At 42.1% G+C, this 25,694-nt stretch overlaps 1 protein-coding gene across 6 annotated transcripts in view; it reads right to left on the reverse strand.

Moving 5' to 3' along the window:
* Nucleotides 1–25,694, reverse strand: part of LOC141127179 (cyclin-dependent kinase 8-like) — a 314,815-nt gene that overhangs the window by 99,639 nt on the left and 189,482 nt on the right. For all 6 annotated transcript variants that reach the window (XM_073613407.1, XM_073613408.1, XM_073613410.1 and 3 more), the window contains 2 exons: nucleotides 21,477–21,587; nucleotides 12,981–13,121 (listed from right to left, as the gene is read on the reverse strand). In XM_073613407.1, the coding sequence (XP_073469508.1) occupies nucleotides 12,981–13,121; nucleotides 21,477–21,587 (252 nt within the window). The remainder of the gene's footprint in view (nucleotides 1–12,980; nucleotides 13,122–21,476; nucleotides 21,588–25,694) is intronic.

Genomic DNA, 25,694 nt, shown 5'->3' on the forward strand with positions numbered 1-25,694 from the left:
AGGGTAAGATTTGATTTTTTAAGATTTAGGAGCCAACCTAAGCTGTTTTTTTTAACGAGGAAAAGGTTTATTCAAATCTTTACATTACAAGCGATGAACATACACAGTTAGTATCATTTACATTACAGTAAGGATTATCGCAGAAAGCAATTTGCCGATATCCAGAGGGGAGCAAAACCCCTACATTACAGTAGGATAGTATTCCAATAGGTGCATATACCAATATGGCCACGGGGGGAAGGGAAAAAGGGGGGGGGAGGGAAAAAGGGGGGGAAGGGAAAAAGGGGGGGGAAGGGAAAAAGGGGGGGGGGGGGAGGGAAAAAGGGGGGGGAAGGGAAAAAGGGGGGGGGAGGGAAAAAGGGGGGGAAGGGAAAAAGGGACCTCATGTGATAAGATTGGTTACATATTTCACACGAGTATCAGCAGGCAAGAAGTCAGACAAATAAACTGTTATTGCGGTGTAGCTTCAAAACCAAATTCATCATCTGCAATCTCCGAGCCCCATGCATCTATCTAGCCTGACCAGATTTTATTGAATTTGCTAGGACAATTCCGATTAAGATAGGTGGCGATTCTATATAGTGGCAGAACAGCATTTAGAACAGAGCGCCAGGAGGACACTGTGGGTGGCGCAGCATCTTTCCAATAGAGAAATATTTCCTTATGTGCATAGAAAGTGGCATAGCTTAAGAACAACCTAGTGTGTCTGCCCCGAACGTTGGTGCCAAAGATGTTGAGCAACATAAACCTGGGGTCCGATCCAAGGGTCAGGGAGGTTATTCGGTTGAGATAATCAAGAATCTCTGACAAGTGGGCAGCAACGCGTGGGCAGGACCACACCATATGAAGAAAGGAGGCAGCCTGCAGATTACATCTGGGACAAAAGTACTGGGGTCCCAGGATTCATAATTGCCAATCGTTTTGGGGTGAAGTAGGCCCTGTGCAGGAACTTAACCTGCAGAAAGCTGTCCCTGGCCGAGATCATATTAGTCACAAAAGAGGATAGTCAAGGACGTCCATTTTCCACTTGTCAAAGATCTTTTCTAGTTTTTTAGTGGGAGTTATGAATAGGCGGAAGTGCAGGGAGGATAAGGGTTTGTCTATTACCTCGGCAATAAGCAATCCTTCTACACAGTCCGATTCTAGGGTGAGAGAGGGTGGGGAACTGCTTCCGATATGCGTGGCGAAGTTGGTAGTAGCGGAACAACATCCACCCTGGTAACATGTACGCCTATTTAAAGTTGGGGAACAATCGCAATTTGCCGCTGGAGACAACATATTTAACTTTGTTCAGATGCTGGAGATTGGGGTTACCCCATAGGGGTAGGAGGGAGGGGGCTGGGGGGGGGGGGGGACGTCTTGGGGGTAACTATAACTGTCCCTAGCCCTGTGCCATACCGAAATAGTGGTATGCATCAGGTCTCCGATACCGGGGTGAGATCTTGGTCCCCTGAACACCAAGTTGCTAAGGGAGGAGTATGACCCCATGATGTCCGCCTCCAGTGTTACCTTCAGGTTGTGAAAACCACCACCTGACCATTACCAGGACCGCCACCCAAAAGTAAGCCTGGAAGTTAGGTAAGGATAGGCCCCCTTGAGTGATAGGGAGCTGCAAGGTATAGATGGCCAAAGCCTTCCATTCCACACAAAAGAGGATACAATACCCCTTTGTTTGTAAAAAATGAAGCTGGGGGTACCAATGGGGGAATTACAGAAGAAGTAGAGAAACCTAGGCAGATATACCATCTTAACCAAGTTCACTCTACCCACTGGTGTAAGGGGGAGAGACCTCCAGGCCACACATTTCTGGGAGAAGGCCCTAAGCAACAGCAAGAGGTTCAGCTCAAAATATGAGGACAAAAAGGAGCTCAGTTACTTGCAGGTTGACTACTACTTGATCTTTTGATTCCACAAACAGTAGTAGATCATCCAGGTAAGGCACTATGGAGATCCCTTTCAGCCTCAGACTCCGGGGCCTCTGCCATCACTTTCGTGAACACTCTGGGAGAAGAGGAAAGGCCGAACGGCAGAACCCTAAACTGAAGGTGCCAACAAACCCCCCCCCCCCCCCCAAGTGATTGGGATGTGAGGAAATGCATCTTTCAGATCGATAGATGCCATGAAGCAGTTGGGGGTAAGTTCTTCAGAGAAAATACTGTCCATCCAGAACCTTTTGTACCTTATAGATCTGTTCAGGTTCTTCATCTTCAGAATCAAATGAAATTTCCCCGATGGTTGTTTGACCAGAAAAATGTGGGAGTAAAAGCCCCTCCCTTCCTGATCCTTTGGGACATGAGAGATAACACCCTGTTGAATCAGTTCTCTCAAAAAAGAGAACTCCTAGCCAGGGCTTTCTCCTGACCCCCCGGAAGGTTTGTAATGTTAAAGCGACTCTGGGGGCGTATGAGAAAATTCCAGCTGACAGTTTGTTCTAAATCTAATCAGACAAGGCTGACTTGTTGTTGCCCTTTCCCATACGGATAGGAAAGCTTGCAGTTTTCTGTCTACCGGGAGATGATCGTCATTGTTTCTTTGAAGTTTGTTTGGGGGGTCTAAAGAGTACCCCTTCTCTCCCTCTCTGGGGGTTCCAGGGTATTTTTTGAGCCTGCTCTTTTTCTTTAAGGGTTTGCTGAAAAGGACAAAAATTCTTCCTTGGCTGCACCCCTTTTTTCTGCAAACACCTTTTTCTTATCCGCCGTTCTATCTAGGATGGTCTCCAATTATGGCCAAAATAGCAAATCTCTTGTAAAGGTTATTCCGCACAACTTCACTTTCCATGTCAAGTCCCCTGACCAGGTTTTGAGCCAAAGAGCCCTCCTGGCCGAATTGATAAGGGCTGAAGACCTGGCCGACATCCTAATGGATTCCGCCGCGGCGTCCGCCATGTACTTGACCGCTTTTAGAAGGGTAGGGAAAGACTCTAGCAAATCTTTTCTAGAGGTATTTCTGGCTACCACTGTAGAGGCCATTGCTGGCTTTAGGTTAGACAAGGACGAATCCCAAGCTTTCCTCAATAGAGAGAGTCTGCCCTCTTGTCCATGGCATCCAAATACGTCCATGTCCTCAAATTCAACATCAGTCTGTCCTGACACCTGGGAAAGGCGGCATCAATTTATGGTCTTATTCCAAATCAATGCCTCGTCTTCTCCAAAAGGAAACCTCCTTTTAAGGGCCCTAGAAAAAAAATGGCCTTTTTCCGGATCCTTCCACTCCTTGTGTCGGCCAGTGCTTTATGAACCGGGAAAACTATGTTTGGCCACCTCTAGCCCCTAGTACATTTTGTCATGTAACAATAGTTGGGTTTTTTCTTCTTGAATTTCCAAGGTGGCATAGACTGCTTTCAGTAAGTCGTCCACCTCTAGCGTCAGTTAATATCTGGAGGCTCTTGTCCCCTCATCCTCCTCTGAGTCAATTGTTTAAGGGGGGGAGTGGAGACACTTTCTCTTCATCTGACGCACTTTTAATTGGTCTAGAAGTGGTAGGAAGAAGATTGAACTGGGAGCTCTGTCCTTGGCTGGAACTCTGGCACTGCTTCTTTATGAGGGAATGTACTGTCTCTACAGTCTCTGCCAATTCTCACTGAGGAAAAGAGCTCCTTACACTCCTGTGTGGACTCTTCCATTACTTGTCCTGCGATGCAAGACCTGAAAAGCGGTTTGGCCCATGAGTCCCTTAGTGGGTTCTTGCATTAAGGGCATTTTCTTCCTGTGGTTCTCTCTGTTTTGGCAGTGGCTTTCTATGAGCCAGGAAAAACCCACAGACCCCCCTATTAGGGCGAGATACTGCACCAAAAAACAAAGGACAAAGGAGAGAGAGAGAGAGAGAGAGAGAGAGAGAGAGAGAAAAAAAAAGGGAAAGGGTGCCCAGAGCAACCTCCACCAAGACGCCATAGAGTCTCCAATCCATGCTGAGCTACTAATAGGACGTGCCCCTATAACAGGCAGCTGCAGGTTTTATCCACACACAAAATATGCCCCAGTGAAGAAATAAGGGGGCACCTCTGCATCTCTCCTACCTGGGCCTGTCCGGGATTCTGGGCACATGCATCCGCCATCGCTGCTCGCGACTCTGCCTCCTCCATCACAAGCGCCGCAGCAGCCGACCTGTGTTTTTAAACGAATGCTCCTTCCGGCTACCCATTGCTCAAGGAGCGGAGGGAAGCCCCGGCTAGATGACCCGCCCCTTCTCCCTGCGTTCCAGCAGCCGCAACCACATGCTGCTACGCCCCGCCGGAAGTTTCCGCCCAATGGAATGATATCACCCACCATTAGGGACTCGGCACCGACATGGCAATGCACGCTCAGCCAGAGAACACCTGCAGCCCATTGGTAGACCATTACTCCTATGAGCCACCGGAGCAACCCCCCCTCTCGTGTGTGTGTGTGTGGAGGGGTGTTTGCTGGCCTGTCAAAAGAAACTGAAGGTACTGCTACAAAACCCCCACCTTGGAGAAAGCGCAGCCCCTCTGGTTCCCCAGCAGTGCTTCCACCATGGCAGAGGAAACACTAAAACTGATGGCATGGTGGAGGCAGCTGAATTTAAAGGGGCATTGTCACGCAGTGTTTCCTGTGAAGAGGTGGATCTACGCCCTCTCCAAGGTGCTGTCCTGAAAGGCAATGGGAGAAAAAGATTTAAGATTTAGGAAAAATTAAGACTACACAGTGACCCTTTAAGACAGTGAGATGTAATGAGCTTAAAATACACTCACAGCAATAGCACCATTTACTAGCAAAAGATATCCCTAATAACTAAAAAAAAAAAATCAGCAAAATAGAATGTGCACCAATAAAATGATAACAGGAGACAGCTGAAAGCCCTCAAACACTGACAGAGCTGCAGCTAATTGGAAATCCAGGATTTTCACGCTAAATATAGCAGGCGTCAGGTTTGCCATGCCCTGAGATACTGAGCACCTTGCCTTTGTCTGACAAAATCCTCATTAATGCTCACTATCTATGATGAAATAAGTGCCCCGATAAGCCTTTCAGAGTCCCATCTTCCTCCTTTCCTCTGCCCATGCAGTTTATAACCCTCATCTCACTACTCTTTATAAAAAGGTCTAGATGCACGTGTCTCAAGATCCAAAACAGTGGCCTACAGTGAATTTTTAGGGTCCCCAGCTAGTGATATTAACTTTTAATGATTTGATTAGGAAAACTTTTTTGCTCATTAAAACCATGCCAAACTGATAGTCATGGGTCCAAAATAGAGCACACGGATACCTGGGGCCTCAGTTTTCAAAATACTGAGCACCTCTGGTTTAAGAAATATAGAATAAACTTATAAAGAGCAACTGCTCAGACTCTGGTAACTTTCTAATCAGAAAGTCTGTAGTTCCAATGTGTTTAGAGAAATCTTTGTACTTTTAGATAAGAAATAAAATATGGGCAAGCTAATCAGTATCTATGCGGGTATTTAACAAAGATCAGACAAGTTTGCAGTTGGGTGGTCTTCACTCCATAAACAAAGGGTGCTTACAGAGATCTTGATCAAGGCAATAGAATGGTACCACAAGGCTTCATGTTACCGCTGTGCGGTAAGACATGTAAAGGGATCAGGTTGTGTGTTACAATGGGGAGTCAATGATTGCGTATTTCTAAGTGGAACACAGACAAAAAAAAGCCACACATTTAACATCAAGCTGGCTCTCTATTGTGAGGAAAATACAGTAAGTGACAGATGGTTTCCATATATGGTTGATAAATTCTTGCGGCAATCAAACTCACCCAAAACCAGGTTATTTATCAAAGTGTGTCTGGTCTTACAAATCAGATTCCAACCATCACAAAAAATGGCAGTTTGACGAAAAAAAAAATATTTGAATAGAACGGACTGATAAATTGTGCCATAGCTACCATAGTAGAGTGAATGCACAATTGCATAGTGGGAACATCGGATGGGGGAAATCAGATCATTTGTATTCTGGTTTAAAAAAAAATATATATATATATAATAACGAACGTATGGTCTGCCTAAAATTGCCAAATCCAAACCAGAATGAACATTCTCTCTCTCCCCCCCACCCCCCTACACCATGCACATACATTCAAATGGTTTTCTTTCCTTCAACCACTGAATTTCAATTCATCTATGGCCAGCCTTACACTATGCAATATAAACCATTCAAGCTTTCCATAGAATATACACTCTGGGCCCAACAAATTCCAGGATGAACAGTAGCACACCTGCAATCATTAGGTATGCCTCCAGATTGCCTGAGTTGGAACAGTTTGAAACATTACCCATTTAGACCCCTTTCACACTGCCAGCAGGCCACATTATTTTATTTTCAGGTACATTAGCGGTAAAGCGATGTTTGTCTTAGCTGCGTTTAATGTCATTTTAGCAGTGCTTTTTGAACGTTTTTACCCCCCGCTAGCGGCTGAAGAAAGGGTTAAATGCACCCGAAAAGCACCGCTGCTCTCGGACAGCGGTGCCCATTAATTTCAATGGGCGGTGGGAGGAGCGGCGTGTACACACCGCTCCAGTGTGAAAGCACTCAGGCTTTCACACTGGGGCTGCAGGGGAGACGCTTTACAAGGCGCTTTTTCTATCCCTTTAGGGCCTGAAAAATGCCTCAGTGTGAAAAGGGGTCTAAAGCAGCAAGCAAAAAAAAAAAAAAAAAGTACAAGTCAGGCCCCAGGCAGTATAGGTGCACTTCTTACTAGCACCTAATAACAGACTTGCCTGAAAACAAAGCACTCCAATGGCACGCTGTCACCACTGTAAAAGTTTCCATCTTCAACCAGTCTTCCTTCCAGGTTCGCAGGCTTCTGTGGTAGGAATGGACGAGCTGTGATGTCACTCCCGCACGGGAGTCACTGTTTACGGCACAGGGCTCTGAAGGATCGGCACGGGTATGCTGTTCCTTTAGAGCGCAAGCGCCGTTGACGCCACCAGCTGCATCTACAGTAAATATCTCTTAAGAAGATACTCACAGTACCTACAGGTAAACCTCATTATAGGCTGATAGGTAAAAAATCATGCATGGGAGTTTACTCCCACTTTGATTCTTTCAGTTCATTATAGACATCATTAATTTTGGGTCTCAATCAGGACAAAATTGCATTGGAGAACAGGTACACTTCATATGGCTTATTGGACTGAACCCAAGAAAGCCAGAGCACATTTTTAGAATAGTTCACTATGGGTCAAGTGCAACGCAAGAGAAATTTAACATACGCGGTTCCGCCAAAGCTTACACTGAACAAATGTTCAAAGCAAAGATATTCTGCCACACTTAAGCATCCAAAGTCAATATTGTGCAGTAGATTCCGATTTCAAGGACATGTATTCCCAGTCCTCAAAATTCTTCTGCATGTACTTGAACCCTCAATCGCATCCAAAAATTTGAAGTGTCGCTGTGGATTAACAAGAACTTATTGCACTGTTTTCCAGAAATGTACAGAAGCTGTTCTTTACGCAGATTATTTTTTCATCTCTCCGATTTTCCTCCCTATTCTTGGTTTGTAATTCCAAGAACTTAACATTAGCAGAAAAATGCAAAAATCAAAGTGGAGACCAAGAAGTGTATTAGAGATGGATTCAACAGAGCTAGTACAAGAAATGATGCAGAGGAAAAGTCAGTATTTATCGTGAAAGGAAAAGCAGCAAGTTCAGTGTAAGGTCATCGCTTACGGCACCTGCTTTGAAGTAGCTTTGTACACCACTGGTAGTAGCCCTAAGCATCTACAGTGAGGGGAAAAAAGTATTTGATCACCTGCTGATTTTGTACGTTTGAGGATAACAGATACTCAGAGTGACCTTTTGTAGAGACACCAGGGTTAAAAGGGAAAACATATACTTTATTGAAAACAATGTTACTTTTTTGCTACATTAAGATAAAAATACCACACTACCACCAGTGCAAAAGATTTTAAAAAACACAACGTTGTCAATGTGGATACATAGAGCTGCTAGCAGCACACCTCAATCATGCATGTCTTTCATTCACACCACCAAGACATGGGGGGGGGCAAACATACAAGACTTTATTTCCTGGTGGTACACATCCTGATTGGCTCCTTACAATTTGACTGTGAGGACTCCACCGGCACCCATATTTAATTGGACCCTGGGTGGGCCCCTGCTGTCGCTGCAATATAGGGCCCCTCCCTCTCTTTGGCTGACTATACATTCCACCCTTTCCTCATGTATGGTGAACTGGGCACTTATTGTGGCATTACCAACAGGATCCCCTAAAAGAGCCTCTGGCGAAACACATAGCAATCCATTGGTGCTATCACAGCGACTCTGGAGTTGGCCCCCACATTCATGTGTAGGATTACCACACATCTTATTTCATGTGAGATTGACTTGTGAGCCAATCCATATAGGTGTCTGCGTAGCCTTGTAATTTATACACATGGGGGAGATATTTAGACAGCATGTATACATTTCATGGTTTTTAATATGTAATTTTATATAAAAAAAATAAATATATATATACATACACACATATATATATATATATTACACACATACGCAGTTTCTTTTTTCAATTTGGGACCACAGTGACACCTTTAAAGTCCATTTTCCCCTTCCTCCCTTCTTTTTTGCAAAGGGCCAACGTGGCACCAATATTTAAAAAAAGGGCCGAGATATATCCCTGGGAACTACAGACCAGTTAGCCTAACATCATTAGTCTGCAAGCTTTTGGAGGGGATAAAGGACTGTAGACAAGATTTTAGTAATGAAAACAATATCATTAGCAGTAATCAGCATGGATTCATGAAAAATCGTTCTTGCCAGACCAATCTATTAACCTTCTATGAAGAATTGAGCTGCCATCTATTCAATTTTTCTTTATCACATGCACAGGTACTTCCCTTTTAACCCCGATTTCAGCCATTGTTGCTGCTAGTAGTTCACCTCCATCATCCCTCACTTTTTCACTTTTTCTCTCCCAGAGATGCCTTGGGGTCCCGTGCCCGTCCTGCTTGCTGCCTGCTTGGTCACCCCCGCTGAGCTGTCTACCACGGCTCCCGGTTGGAGGTGTTGCCCGATGGTCCTGGTACCCTGCCACTGCACCGTTTACCGTTGCGCCTCAACTGGTAGGTACGCCCTTCAGTGCCAATTAGGGTTATACTCTACCCCCTTTCACCTCCTCAACGATGACCGATTACCTCTCATATTATTCCCACTTTAGAATATCATGTGCATGCTCCTGATGAGTGGTGGATCAGCCACGAAACGCGTAGAGCTACCTGTTACCGTGTTTCCATTTGTTCATACCTAGATCTTCCAGTTACTATGTAATCTCTACCTCTACAGGTTTAGTGAGGCCTTAGGTCCTGCAGGCACTACCTCGCAACCACATTTGTATCTAATTTAGCTTTGTTGAACTTTGGGATATTATGGTCCTACCTATGACTCTATATCATCATATGTATCATTCAATTTGATTACATTTATCATCATGTTTAAACATTTTACTCTTGATAATTATGATCAAATTTGAGATATTTGTGTTATCATGTATGGATATTTATGTGATGGTGTTTACCATTTACTCTATTAACTTTATATGTATGACTACAAGTAATGTACATAAATAAAATTCCCTTGTTCAGCTTAATTCTGTTTTCGCTACCATGTGCTTCACACAAAGTCCCACTTCCTTTGCTCCCCTCCTCCTGAACTGCCATCTAGATAAAGGAAGGGCTGTGGTGCATCTAGAGTTTTCTAAAGCATTTGATACAGTTCCCCACAAATGTTTACTGTACAAACTAGGGTCTGTCGGCAAAGACCATAGGGCCAGTACCTGGATTGAAAACTGGCTACAGGGGCGAGTCCAAAGGGTGGCGATTAATGGAGAGTACCCTGAACAGTCTGGTGTGGAATGTGGTGCCCCCCTGGGTCCTGACCTGGGAACAATCCTGTTCAATTTATTCATAAACTATACGGAGGCTGGGATAAACAGCTCAATCTCAGTATTTACGGACAATACAAAGTTGAGCAGGGCAATAACTTCTACACAGGATGTGGAAACCTTGCAAAAAGACCTAAACAAATTAATGGTGTGGGCAACTACATGGCAAATTAAGTTTAATGTTGAAAAATGTAAAGTAATGCATCTAGGTGCCCAAAATATTAATGCAATTTACTCGCTGGGGGGGGGGGGGGGGGGGTGTATATCACTGGGGGAATCTAGGAAGGAAAAGGACCTGGGGGTCCTAGTAGATGACATGCAATGCCAAGCTGCTGCAAGCAAAGTCAGCAGAATATTGGCTTGCATTAAAAAGGGGATTCACTCCAGAGATAAAACGATAATTCTCCCACTCTACAAGACTTTGATCCGGCCACACCTTGAGTATGCCATCCAGTTCTGGGCACCAGTCCTCAGGAGGGATGTGCTGGAATAGGAGAGAGTCCAGAGAAGGGCAACAAAACTAAGGGACTGGAGGATCTCAGCTATGGGGAAAGACTACAAATATTGAACTTATTCTCTCTGAAGAGGGGATATGATATCGCTGTATAAATACCGTACTGGTGACCCTAGCATAGGGAAAAAACTTTTCAGTGAAAGGGAATTTAAAAAGACACACAGCCATTCACTAAAATTAGAAGACAACCTTAAACTGCGTAGAGGGTTCTTTATTGTCAGAGCAGCGAGGATGTGGAATTTTCTTCCACAAACAGTGGCATCAGCGGGAAGCATCGATAATCATATCAGATGGGTACCTTACCGACCACAACATACAGGGATATACGATGTACTATTAGCATAAAAGCACAAACACATTGGACTGGATGGACTTGTGTCTTTTTTCAACCTCACCAACTACGTAAAAGTATTTGATCCCCTATCAATCAGCAAGATTCCAGGCCCCTCTGAAGTTTGCTAATGAACATCTGAATGACTCAAACATGGAGGTGGCAACATTATGCTTTGGGAGTGTTTTTCTGCTAAGGGGACAGGACAACTCACTGCATCAAAAGGGCGATGGACGGGGCCATGTAGCATCAAATCTTGGGCAAGAACCTCTTTCCCTTAGCCAGGGCATTGAAAATGGGTCCTGGATGGGTATTCCAGCATGACAATGACCCAAAACACATGGCCAAGGCAAGGAGCAGCTCAATAAGCACATTAAGGTTCTGGAGTGGCCTAGCCAGTCTCCAGACCTTAATCCCATAGAAAATATGTAGAGAGAGCTGAAGGTTCAAGTTACCAAACGTCAGCCTCAAAACCTTAATGACTTGGAGGATCTGGAAAGAGGAGTGGGACAAAACCCCTGAGACGTGTGCAAACCTGGTGGCCAACTACAAGAAAAGCCTGACCTCCAATTGCCAACAAGGGTTTTGCCACCAAGTACTAAGTCATGTTTTGCGAAGGGGTCAAATACTTATTTCACTCATTAAAATGCAAATTAATTTATAATTGCTTTGAAATGCTTTTTTTTCTGGATATTTTTGTTGTTATTCTGTCTCTCACTTAAAATAAACCTACCATTAAAATGATAGACTGATCATTTCTTTGTCAGTGGGCAAATGTACAAAATCAGCAGGGGATCAAATACCCTTTTTCCCTTCAATGAATAGTCAGATTACAGAGGGCTGAGGGCCCTCTCCCTGTCCAACTGAAACAGCACTGGACCAACTGTTGTGTACCACTAGAGGGACCTCTAGTTTGAGTTATGTTGATCTCTTTCATGTATGGCCATTTCTGGTCTCTCTCGATTGTTGTTGGTCTACCGTGCTATAATGTGCATATTGAAGAGCCTGCAGCTGAATATATCAATAACCCAACTGCAATTACAAATCAGCACTGCCAAATAGGAAGATAGGAAGAAGCGAGTCACACGATCAAGGTACCCAGATATAGCAGGTATTTCTCTTTGCTCCCAAAGTTGAGTGAAGGGGTAGCAAAAAAACAAAAAAAGGAGTGGAATTAAAAAGTATAACCAAAGTCAAAAAACTTTTTTTGTAGTAGTATAGTGTATGGGGTATTTAAAATACCAGTCAGGGTTTTATTGCTGCCTTTGTCCCAATTTAGGGAGATTTACCATCTCTATTTGTCCTGGTAATTATCACTCACTTCCTGTTGCAGCTTTTAAACAGGAAGTGAAGGGAAATCTCCCTCAATGCCAACAATAAATGACAGGGGTTATACTACTTCTTTAATTTGCCCTGCATGATGGAAAAGAACAGTTTTAAGTGTTTCTCATAGCCTTCAGTTTTGCTTGAGAAGTTTTACTGCGACTGGTTATTAAGAATCCAGAATGCTGGTTTGAGAAAATATACTCCTAGTGTCCTCCTAATTAACCTGTATGGGGTGGTTTTTGTGCTATGCGATTGCGACTCCGGCCAATCATCACGCCAGAGCCCATGAACCCGGAAGCAACTCCAGGAAACATGTCAGCCCTGTCAGCAGTGTGCCGGTGTTGATCCAGGGCATCGTTCTAAGGAAGGTATTTCATAATGAGCTAGTATGTGACGCATACTAGCTCATTATGCCTTTGTCTTGCAGGTTTTTTTTTTTTTTGGAGGTTTACAACCGCTAAGACAAATGCAGTAAAATTTCTGATTTTTCAAAAGTTTAAGCTCTGGATGGTGTTGGTATGTCCAGTTGCCCGGAGCCGCCTTTTAAGTTAGGCTAAAATACAAACAGGTTATGAATATTTCAATTATTTATGGATTGCATATATCCAAAGCTTTACTTTAGTACACCAAGAAACGAGAGACACTTATTTTCCCTGCTACTCCATGCTGTTAAAGAAAATACATTTTAAATCATGTATTTAAAACTCCTAATTCTTTGTATGTCCTTACACTGCAAAAAAAAGTATGAGAGTCACATTGCTATTTACTAATCTTACTGATCTGATACAAGATCCGATTTTGGAGAAAAGAGCCTTGAAAGTATTTTTGACAAGAGACACATGATCACTTTACTTGTACACTATCCAACATGTGTTTATACACCTTAAAAAAAAAAAGAAAAGTGCATGTTAGCAATGTCCAGCCACTAATCAACTTACCAAATCTCTATGTAAAACCCAGTTGGCGTGCAGGTAGTGAATGCCATCTAAGATCTGATACAGTAGCGACTTCACCATTCCCCGAGGTAACTGCACTGGTTTTTTGTTGGCTTTAGAAGCTCTGTGAAATTTGATTATGTGCTGAAAGAAGCAAAAACACATTTGGCAGTGAGGAGAGAGACATGGGAAAAGGCCATTTCCATTCAACTCTGAAGCTTCCCTTTATTCCTGGAAATTTCATTCAATAAAGCAAAAGAAAAAAAAAATGGGCTGTAGGGCAATAGGAAAAAATGGAAAGGAAACCAAGACAATTTACTCTGCTGTCTGCTGAGGAAAGAAAACAAACATGCATAATGAGCACTCTGTATAACCCAAGATTTATTTTTCTAGCAGCAGAAATAGAAACACTGAATGCTGATCATAGATAAAGAATTAATAGGTTCATATTGTCTATCTAAACGTAGCACTGGGCTTGGCCCCAGGACAATTCCGCAGTTTAAATTTTCTGGGCACTGCTATGCACAGCATACTCTTTATATAAATACATGTCATATTCTGCATCTAAAATTTACACGGATAAATATGTTTTTAAAACATTAACAAGTACTCTTAGTATAGACTACTAGATAAAAAAAAAAAGGGGGGGATTTTTACTTTTTTGTCATACCTATGTAGGTTCAGGACATCAAAGCAATTCTTTTTAAAGATATATATATGAAAATATTGCATTTCACTTTTACTGCTTGCAGCAAGTAGGAGGTATTCTACAGTCAAAACCAACACAGCAGAGCAGGAGAGGACAGATTACACACACTGCTGAACACCTCAGGAGGACAGACACACATTTACCTATACTAGAAGTGCCTGCATTATGCTGAGCCAAATGGTTTTGCTATACAGTTCAAAGCAAATGAACAGGACAGGCCCCAAAGAGATGCACAGCACTCAGCAAAACAGCTAAATGAACAAGAATTCTGCAGGACTGTTGCTATTAATGAACCCTATAAGTGGCAGGGAGAGGGTGCAGGGCTGCAGCTACACAGAACCTGATGAAGCCTCTTAAATTGCTGTCTAAATTCTTCATAAAGGTGTTTCCAAGATTTGCATTTTTTTTTTTTTTTTGCATCTAATAAAAAAATAAAAATGTACAAAACTTAGTAACACCAAGTAAACTGCTACTAAATTCGCAATGCAGCGGTAGTCATTGCTGGGTTTACCATGGAAATGACAGCTGCCTACTTGTTCTAGGGCAGTGAATTTAAACATAATGAAGCCAGAAATAACCAAGCAACTAGCATGTTCAGGAGGTTAGCAATAACAACTTACATATTTCTTTTGGTGCAGGTTTCCTTTAGAATAAAATTGATTGACATTAGGTTTTGACCTGATTCACACTAGTACAGATGCCACTTGAAGTCGCACAGAACTACATGACCATGGAAATTACAATGTTCTCAATGTTGCCTGTTCACATCAATGCAACTCTGCTTGGTGTGATTTTGGAAAAGAGACCTCTACTAATTTGGTGCAATTCCAGCACAATTTTGGCCCTACAGAATATGCAAATCATATTCAAAAATGCAACCAAGTCGCACTTCATAAATCGCACTGAAAATTGGAAACGGTAGTGTGAACCTAGCCCAAATCTTCAAGCTGATTGCAGACTTACAAGGCTTACAGTTAGGCCCTCTGATTCTTCCTGTATTGAATTGTATTGTAATTGTACGGTCTTCCCTACTGTTGTAATGTGCTGCGCAAACTGTCGGCGCTATACAAATCCTGTATAATAATAATAATTACAGCTTTTAATTTCACAAAGCAACTGGGAGATCTGCAATAATGTCAAAGTGGAGACTTTTTTTTAAATCTTCAGCAAGTCTTATAACTTGATCAGCACCCCTAAGTTTATATGCATTTGCTCTGCAGCCAATATTTTTAATAACTACGAAAAGGCAAAAAAGTGGGTTAAAGTCCTTTAAAAGTGTCAGAAAGCCTTAGTTCTGAATAGTCTTTCAGTGAATCTTAGGAGTTCATTTAAAAAAGCAGCAATATAGCCTGTGTGCTAATGCAAATGTACACCGTGCTCGTCGCTGGAAAAGTCAAGGTCTTACAGCATACGTTGTACGTTGCGCTTTCAATTCATTCCTATGGCTGGGACCATACTCATTGAGGCCCCAGCTATATAAGTGATTTGGGCAAACAGGCAAGGACAAAGTTAAGTTGTCCTTTAACTGAGAAAGATGCAATTAAACATTAGAAAGAGGTTCCACTGTTCATGGAAAACGTTATAGAGACTTGCCTGGAAACGGGATCACAGGGTTAGAACTTTGCAGTTTTTTTTTAATTTATAAAAGAAACACGAGTTATTATCCGATAACTCCTTTTGCAGGAATCCTTAGAAAGTGTTTGACATTGACAGAAAAACTGTACCACTCTAACCAAACATTCTCCCTTTCATGTTTCCATTCAGTATTGGGGGGGGGGGGGGTTGGCCATATTAGGAAGGTTACCATGGGCAACAAGTACAGTGCTTTTACTAAAAACACCAATTACTTTTTCTTAATTTATTTCACTGGTTACTATTCTTCTGTGTGGTTAGTCCTTAAAAAAGGCTCTTTAGTGGTTTCAGAGGGAAAAAAAAAAATACTTTGCAGGGGATTGATCCCACCACAGACCTTATAAGCTTCTGCACGTCTCTGAGGAACACAGAAAGAGAGAAAAGAGTTGCTGAGAGGGCGAGTACTTGAATTGGACACCTGATAATGCAGGCACACAAAAGAATGCATTTAACACCCTGTGCCAGCAATGTGAATGCATTTTAGTTGTAGTCAGGCTAATGAAAGGCTAGACGCTGGAACACTGCCGGCTTAGAAGTGCACTTTCAAAATGCCTTTGCTAAGAATCTCAGCCAGGGCCGGAAGCCTGGACACTGCATTTGATATGGTAACACAGGGCTTCAGTATACTTGGCTGAAAGGGGAGCTGGATCCATTGAGCTCTGTCTGTGCGCCTATTCCACTATCTATATCTGGGCTGTTTATACAGAGCAAAAGCAAAACAAATAGATGGAAAAGGCCAATGAAAAGAGCCAAAAAAAAAAAATATGTTCTTTTGATGAATAAAAAAAGAATAGAAACCACATTAGGAAAGATGTGGGCATTGACTGGATTTTTAACAGCAAAAAGAATTGGATTCTGTTTATTCAAAGTACGATAAAGACACCTATAATAACTGGATAGATAGAGATATAATATTCTCTCATATATATATATATATATATATATATATATATATATATATATATATATATATATATATATATATATATATATATATATATACACATATACATATACATATACACACACACACATACATATACATACATATACACACACACATACATATACACAAACACACACACGTTAAAATGGGGTGCTAAATGTAAATCTGAGATACTCCATGTAGGAAAAAAAATTAGAGCATGTTTAAGTTCAGTGCACACAAACATTTATTAAAGCATTATTGCTGGACCCCAGGCCAGTTAAAATAATAATGCAATTATCCATGCTATGAAGCAGAAATCTAGCACAGAAATGAGGCCTGGGTGTAGAATTTCTCTTCTGCCTGCCAGCTTCTCTGTTTTAGATGACCCCTTGCACACGGGGCATCTACTTCCTGTACATGCAATCCTGAGATTTTAGTGCCCCTGGGAAGTAAAGATGCAGAATCCAGCCTCACTGCCTACAGTCTGTCAAAGACTATGGAAAGCTGAACATTGTACCAGATGCTACTCATGTTTAGGGCCCTATACATTCAGAGATAAATGTTTGGTGAGCAGAATATCTGTGTTCCAGCCATTTGATCTTGAACCTAAAAAGGACCCTAATGCGAGTACCACCCAATACAGCATTCAGCCGCAGCAAATTACAACCTGCCATAGACTCTGAACGCTGCACCTGTACCTCCTGGGCACACTAAATGGCCAAGATTGCATGCACAGGAGATGACCAGTGTGCAAGGAGCCTAAATGTAACCAAAGTCGTGCATGTGCATCTCAGCACATGTTGGTGCCATGATGAATTAACACATTGTGTAGAGTCTTCCATGGCTGGCCAATCAAAATGGTCAAAGACTGAGGAACTGGGAGACGACATGTGGCACTTCTATGGTCATTACTAAAGGGCAGGTAAGCTCTGCTTTAAAAATTAAGTAGAGACTGGCATACAACTTCAGCCATTTCTGGTTCCACTGGTAAATCTGATGGGTGGTTTTCACCAAAGCTGACCTATGCTAATCTTATTTCATAATGCTTTGTTTCACTTTTATATGAAGCTCCCCTCTAAAGCAAAACCTTTTATACTGAAAACACATGAGTTTCAAGTCTCTAGACTGCATCAGCTTTTATCCTGTTGGCACAAGCCAGATATGGCATCATCCTGTTCAAACCGACTGCACAATATCAGCAAGAGACAAGATCAGTGTGGCCACAAGCAAACCGTTTTCTTGCATTGCAAGAATATGATTTCCAATGTCTTCTCTATAGTGAGAAGCATACAGAAACACTGGGGAGTATATTTTTATGCAGCAGGACTGCTTAGGGCAATATATGCAAACCATGAGCTTGCTTCGACTGTAGTAACAGGGTATACAAGCTGTTGCTCCTTCTTAGACATACATATGTAAGCACTGCCATTCCTCACCCAGCACAGCATGCCAAGCCAGAATCCTAAACATTTTGACATTTGTACTTTTCCAGATGATAAGGGGCAAGAAACAACATAGTTATGTAGTCATTTTTAAGCAAGACTGCCATTAGATGCCAAACGTGAAACAGCAATAGGGTGGTCATACATAGATCTATGTCTGCAAGTGATGGGATAGATTTCAGAAGTGATCGATTTAAATCAACGGCAGGAGACCCTACAAAATGTTGGAAGACAGACAAACAGGAAAGAGTCATCCCATGTAAAGCAAGAAGACAGCAGTGCCTTCAGTAATGCAATTTGGGCGAGGAAAGGCAGGACCAATTATCACGTGTTATTCGCTGTGAGAATTTAAAGAGGAACTGCCGGCTGCTCGCATTTTTTGTAATAAAACATCTTTGCCATTCTGAAGCCTTCCTCAACCACTTTGCATAATATTTTATTTATACTGTGATTCTGTACTTGCCAAATATGCTGCAGAAATCTCCCTCCACTAAGTTTGGCTGCAGTTATTTTAACTATGGGCAGCTGAAGCTGCTGCCTGTTCACTTCCTGGATTTACACAAACACACACCTCCAGCTTTCATTGGCCCTCTTATGACTCATCTCCCTTCAGAGAAAGAGAGAGAGCGCTCTGTGCATGATGTCATACGCCTAGGCTTTTTACCAGACAAGAAAAAGGAAGGCATCTACTGGCAGAAAAAAAAAATGTTTTACTATCCAAAGTTAAAACAAGGGCAGAAAATTTAATAGGTGGAAAGTAAAAAAAAAAAAAAAAAAAAAGACTGAAGTTCCGCTTTAACTTGTGTATGCTGCTTATTCTCAGCTGCAACAAGATAGATTAAATTATTTGCAACAAACAGACGTGTGTTTTTAAGGAAGAGAATCAACAAAACTGATGAATTTTGTTCTGAGCAGAAAGTACCGTATTTATCGGCGTATAACACGCACCCCAAGTTTAGGAGAGAATTTTAAGGAAAAAAACTTTTAGGAGGGAAGTTTAAGGAAAAGAAACTTACATTAAAATGCCCATCAATGCAGCCTCATCAGTGTTCATCTGCAGCCTTGTTAGTGTCATTGCAGCCTTTTCAGTGTCAGTGCAGCTTTGCCCCAGTGCAGCCTTGTCCACAGAGCAGCCTTGTCCACAGAGCAGCCTTGTCCACAGAGCAGCCTTGTCCACAGAGCAGCCTTGTCCCCAGTGTCCCTGCAGCCTTGTCCCCGCCGCCGCCGCCATACACATACTAGTACTTTTAAATATGGCGCCGCGGAGTTCGGAGGGACTCGGGGCCGGCGGAAGTGAACGAACGCCGCCGAGATACACATAGCCGAGGGTTCTCGGCTCTTTCCGGCGCCACTCACAGTCCCGCCCAGTCCCGCCCTATGATGGACATAACACAGGTCCAATGGCGGGACTGGGCGTGACTGTGAGCGGCGCCGGAAAGAGCCGAATACACTCGACTATGTGCATCTCGGCTCTGTGATTTCGGCGGCGCTCGTACAGCACCGCCGAGTCCTTCCGAACTCCGCGGCGCCATATTTCAAACTACTCGCTATGTGAATGTCGGCGGCGATCGCCGAAATTCACATAGCGATAGCGTGGATCGGCGTATAACACGCACCCACGACTTTCCCCTGATTTTAAGGGGAAAAAAGTGCGTGTTATACGCCGATAAATACGGTAATAGCGATAGCATAGCTAGTGTAGGTATACCTATAGTCACAATATGCCATTCCATGGCCACAAATGCCCCTCCAGAGATTTCCTCTGCATGCCATACGTTCCTGTAGCCTGTTTATGTTCCAGATTGTTCACGGGATAATACGAATCTAGCACCAAATTTTAGGCATGGGTAACAAGAATGTGTCCAGAAGAAAGAATATCACAAAAAAAAAAAAAAAAATCACAGCATTGGAATCTCACACATTAGGACTTTCATGATGAGCATAGCTGTTTACATGCAGGTTGCCCCTTGCTTTCCAGCCAAAACGATTAAAAAAAAAAAAAAAAAAATTTGTGAAGATTTTTTTAAATCAAAAAGATCTCTCATTGACAATGCAGAGTGGGTGCCATTTTCATGGCTTAACTAATACACGTGAAAGTGTAAAAAAAGAAAAATTAAATAAAGGATTTTGCAGGATAATGTTGTCAATCAATCAATATGACTAGCTTTATTAGTTTTGTTGGGTACAGTGCCTTGTAAAAGTATTCACCCCCTTGGCATGTTTTGTGCCTCACAACCTGGAATTAACATGGATTGAGGAATGGCATCATTTAATTTACAGAATTCGCCCACAACTTTGAAGATTTGTTTTTTATTATAAAGCAAACAAATAGAATAAAATAACAGAAAAAGTCAATGTGCATAACTATTCACTCCCCCTAAAGTCAATACTTTGTAGAGCCACCTTTTGCAGCTATCACAGCTCCAAGTCACTTTGAATAAGTCTTTATGAGCTTGCCACATCTTACCACTGGGGTTTTTGCCCATTCCTCCTTGCAAAACTGCTCCAGCCCCCTCCAGTTGGATGGTTTGTGCTTGTGAACAGCAATCTTTAAGTCTGACCACAGATTTTCTATTGGATTGAGGTCTGGGCTTTGACCAGGCCATTCCAACACATTTACACGTTTCCCCTTAAACCCACTCAAGTGTTGCTTTAGCAGTGTGTTTGGGGTCATTGTCCTGCTAGAAGGTGAACCTCTGTCCTAGCCTCAAATCACACACAGTGGTACAGGTTTTTCTCAAGAATATCCCTGTATTTAGTACCATCCATCTTTCCCTCAACTCTGACCAGTTTTCCCAGACTGCTGAAAAACACAGCATGATGCTGCCACCACCATGTTTCACTGTGGGGATGGTGTTCTTTGGGTGATGTGATGTGTTGGGTTTGTGCCAGACATAGCATTATCTTTAATGGCCAAAAAGTTCAATTATAGTCTCATCAGACCAGAGCACCTTCCTCCATACATTTTGGGAGTCTTCCACATGCCTTTTCGCAAACTGAAAACGTGACATTTTGTTTTTTTCTGAAAGTAATGGCTTTCTTCTGGCCATTCTGCCATAAAGCCCAACTCGATGGAGCGTACGGCTTATTGACGTCCTATGTACAGATACTCCAGTCTCTGCTGTGGAACCATTTGGTTATGATAGATATGATGGTGCTCCTCGGGATCATCAAAGATTTGTATTTTTTTTTTTTTTTTTTTTTTATAACCTAACCCTGACTTGTACTTCTCAACAACATTATCCCTTACTTGTTTGGAAGGTTCCTTGGTCTTCATGGCAGTGTTTGGTTAGTGGTGCCTCTTGCTTAGGTGTTGCAGCCTCTGGGGCCTTTCAAAAAGGTGTGTATATGTAATGACAGATCATGTGACACTTAGATTGCACACAGGTGGACATCATTTCACTATTTATGTGACTTCTGAAGGTAATTGGTTGCAAGAGCTTTTTATGGGATTCATAACAAAAAGGGGGTGAATACATACGCACATGCCCATTATCATTTTTTTATTTCTGAAAATTAGTTTTATGTATTCATTTTTCTAATTTTACTGCACCGACTTAGACTATTGTGTTCTGATCTGTCACGTATAATTCAGATTAAAAAAACATTGACCTAAAAGCTGTAAATGTAACAAAATGGGTAAAAAGTCAAGGGGGGTGGATACTTTTGCAAGGCTCTGTACATTACTTACATATAACAAATGAATTGCTGAGCCTACACTGCTAATTTTTGGAAGCAAAAAGATTAAAAAAAAAAAAAAAAAAGTTAAAAGATAAAAACAATCTTACCCATAGGTCATGCTCCGCAAAATCAAATAAAAGATAGACCTTCCTGTCCGCATGGGAGAGAAATACTTTTTGTAGAGAAATGACATTTGGATGTTTCAATTCTCGTAGAAGCTGCAAAATAGGGGATGTAAAAGAGTTAAAATCTTCACTTGAAAGATGTTTAGTTTAATGAAAGGGCTATTACTAAACATTATGAGAAACTCAGTACAACATACTAAAATGGTAAGGACGCATATTTCTGAAATGCAGTAAGTGCCCCCTGATGCTCAGATGAACAATGTACATAGACGTTGAATAATAATGTGTACGTAAACCTTAAAGGCTCTTTCACACATGCGGACCGTTCAGGTCCGCCTGTCACGTTTTTCAGGTGGACCTGAACAGACGCTCCATGTACCTCTATGGAGCGGCGGATGTCAACGGTGATGTCTGCTGACATCTGATGCGCTCCCATCCTCTAAATGCAGACGGATGGAAACACTATTTTCCATCCGTTTGGCGGATCTGATGAAAACATCCGATTCCTCAGAGGATAGCGGGGCTATGACAGGTCCACCGCTGCACAGTGAGCAGAGACGGACCTGTCATCCGCTGGCTCAGCGGGGATCAACGGATCAATCCCTGCTGAGCAGAGTCCGTCAAAACGGACATATATGTGTGAAAGGGGCCTAAGGGTCCATTCACTCCAGAAACTAAGATTACATGCATTTAAAGCATTTAGCACTTCATTTAGCACTGCATTTTCTATACATTTTTGGGCTTGGCTATCTTGGACTTAAGGGGCGCATTTGTAGCACGTTCCCTACATTTGCGGTGTGTAAAAATGCAGCATACTCTACTTTTTTCTTTTTTTTAACTGCGCTGAACTGCACTGCAATGATGTGAATTATGCCCATAGGATTACCTTGATTTTGGGCGGTCTATGCAGTTGAGTGCAATTCAAAATGCATCCATCTGCGTTCTGTGTGAAAGGGCCCTTAATCAAAGCAACTGCCTCATAATTAGCAAAAGTTATCACTCAGAAGTACAAGCAGGCCAAGGGAAAAAAAAAAGTTTGCCACGGATTTACTAAAGAAAACTTTATACAGCGAGACGCTCCCCCTTAAAATATGTAAATTCGAGGATCAATGTTGGGATTATATATATGTTTGAGATAGAAGCGGTCATTATGGGCTTCATTATTTGACACAACATGATCATCATTTTGAAATAAATATACAGACCGTAAACAAGAAAAGCACCTGACTGCATGTAATTTCACACAATTTACAGACTACCCTTGGGAGCTCTGAGCTCCAGAGTGCTCATAATGCAGATAAGCACAGCTTTTCCCATCTCTGACCTCCTATACTGCTTTATCAGTCAGTAGATCTGCTCAGCATAGTGATAGGCCAAGTTGCCCAAACTGTAAAATACAACTTGCATTTTAGGTCTGTGAGCAAACACCTATCTAGAACAGCACAGTGGCTAAGTGGTTAGCATTTCCGTCTAGCAGCACTGGGGTCGTCGGTTTGCAACCCCAACCATGGCACTACCTGCCTGGAGTGTGCACGCTCTCCTGGTGCCTGTGTGGGTTTCCTCCAGGTACTCCAGGTTTCCTCCCACACTTCAAAGAAATGCTGGTATGTTTCTTGTCTCCTGTCGAAAATTGGCCCTAGTATGTGTATGTATGAATGCGAGTTAGGGACCTTAGATTTTAAGTGCATTGAGGGTAGGGAATGATGTCAAAGTACAATATATATGTAAAGCTTTGCATACATTGACAATGTTATATAAGTAACGGTAAGAATTAAATAGTTTTAACCAGCAAGTGTCTAGCATAACAAATTATGTTTCATGTTGTGTGGCTACAGAAGACTTCTTTGTAGCATTACAGGAAGGGGTGGCTTATTTTTAATCATTAACCTTGGGGGGGCCTGTTCAAACTTCAAAATACTCAACACTTCAAATATTACTCAACTACCGTGTTTCCCCGAAAGTAAGACAGTGTCTTACTTTCTTTTTATCCCTAAAAGCCCCACTATGTCTTACTTTCGGGGTATGTCTTATATTGGGAAAAAATTGTCGAATTTTTTGTTTTAACCATAAAATTAACATTTATTAACAACCTGAACAGTATTGTATTCACCACAAAACAGGTTAATAAAAGGAAGTGCCAAGAATGTCTTGTTACAACATTGCATAACATGTAAAACAATGAAAAATGGTAAGAACGAACAGTGGAATACTGGAAGATAAAACAGATTTATTCCATGACAACCATGTCATCATTCTCAGGGATATCATCATAAACATCCGCACTCTTAGGTTCCTGTGGATTTTCGTGTTTTGTATGTTGTCCATGGTCCTGATGGACCACGGCAAACATTATTGCTGCTCCAGCAGAGGAGAACTGTAAGCCCACACAGCCCGGTATGTTGGGACTTGTAGTCCTCCTCAGCTGCATCTTGCGGTTACAATAAGAGCTGCAGAGAATCTCTTCACACCCCCCTCCCCCTCCTTGGTCTCTCTCTGTATGACCAGCACTGACCTTTTTCCGGGAGGACACAGAGCCAGTGACACCTGTCGGCAGACTGATCAAAACGGCGCTGTCTCTTCAGTCGGAGGGGGAGGGCACTTGCCTGGCACCCCCCCCCCCCCCCCCAGGGTGCGGCCCGCACCCCCAGCCCCACTCTTTGTACCGCACGTCACTGGAGGCAAATCCCCCCGTGTTTCCCCGAAAGTAAGACATATGTCTTACTTTCGGGGTACGGCTTATATTAGCTGACCCCTCTGAAACTCCCGATACGTCTTACAATCGGGGGTGTCTTACTATCGGGGAAACACGGTACTTATGCCAAGTCTGCTTGAAATGAGATCATCCCATAGATGACTGCCAAGCGTACTTCAAATGCATCAAACCTTTCATGGAAGGATCAGCAAATAGTTTACAGTTCTAAAACAAATAAAATGTTAATAAAATCAAATAATCAATAGAATAGAGCTGCACGATTCTGGCCAAAATGAGAATCAATTTTTTTGCTTAGAATAAAGATCACGATTCTCGCAGGGTAACATCAACTTTCACATTATACAAAAAAATTCGGCTAACTTTACAAATATAGAAACAACCACCATTTTATTCTCTAGGGTCTCTGCTAAAAAAAAAAAAATATATAACGTTTGGGTGTTCTAAGTATTTTTCTAGCAAAAAATGATTTTAACTTGAAACCAACAAGTGTCAGAAAAAGGTTTAGTCTTTAAGTGGTTAAACTTCCCTCATTTACAGACCGAAATGTATTCCTTTGATCTAAAGAACAAAAGGTTACAATGTTTATCGTTAGCTCAGGGCTGAGGAATGTTGTGATACTTGACAGACTGCCTGTGTTTTTTTGCTTGTTTTACAGCTGTTGGCTTGAGCAGAGACTTCTCTGCATAGAAAGAAATTAGGAAAATGCTTTGTTAAGATCGCATTTTTTGGGAAAAAAAGAAAAGAAAATAATAAAAAAACAATAAACAAAACGCAATCTCGATTCTTAACGATTAATCGTGCAGCTCTACAATACAGTAAAAGGAAAAAATGATGAACAAGGACAAAGGCATTTGGGGCCACAAACGGGTACACCAAATGAAATGATTCAAATAACAGTAGTATTTAACTCACTCGTACTCTAAAATAAAACTGTACAATACTTTGTTTCTAATAAATCGATAGTGAAGAGAGCAATGGCAGAAGAGTCTGCAGAATTCTAAGGCTTCATTCACACCTGAGCGTTCCGAATCGCAGACAAATTCACCGCAATTCTCTTCAAAATCGCAGGATGCTTGTGCTATGCCATTACTTCTTAATGACACCACAAACGCGCCATGATAAAATCGAGCTGCAAATCGCAATGCGTGCCACTTGCAACACTAAAATAAATAATGCTATAGCACTGTGTGTGGTGTGTTAATTTGTCCGTAATACTCTTTTAAAACAAACACTCAGTCCATATACATAAAACAAAGAAAATATAGTCCCAAAACACAATGGTGAACTCTTCACATGTTTGGAATACTTTTGTTGAATCAAGCAAGCAAGTGCAGTGACGTGCCACAATCCGGGGACATTTCCTGTGTTTGGAGTGCATGCTGGACCAGGAAGTGGGCAATGGTCAGCCATTACTGTCTATTAGTTGCTGGAAACGCTGAGTGCTGGTTTTTACGCATTATTTCATGCGAGTTTACATCTGTATGTTT

The sequence above is a fragment of the Aquarana catesbeiana genome, linkage group LG02, assembly GCF_042186555.1.
Source record: "Aquarana catesbeiana isolate 2022-GZ linkage group LG02, ASM4218655v1, whole genome shotgun sequence".
Taxonomy (NCBI): Eukaryota; Metazoa; Chordata; class Amphibia; order Anura; family Ranidae; genus Aquarana; species Aquarana catesbeiana.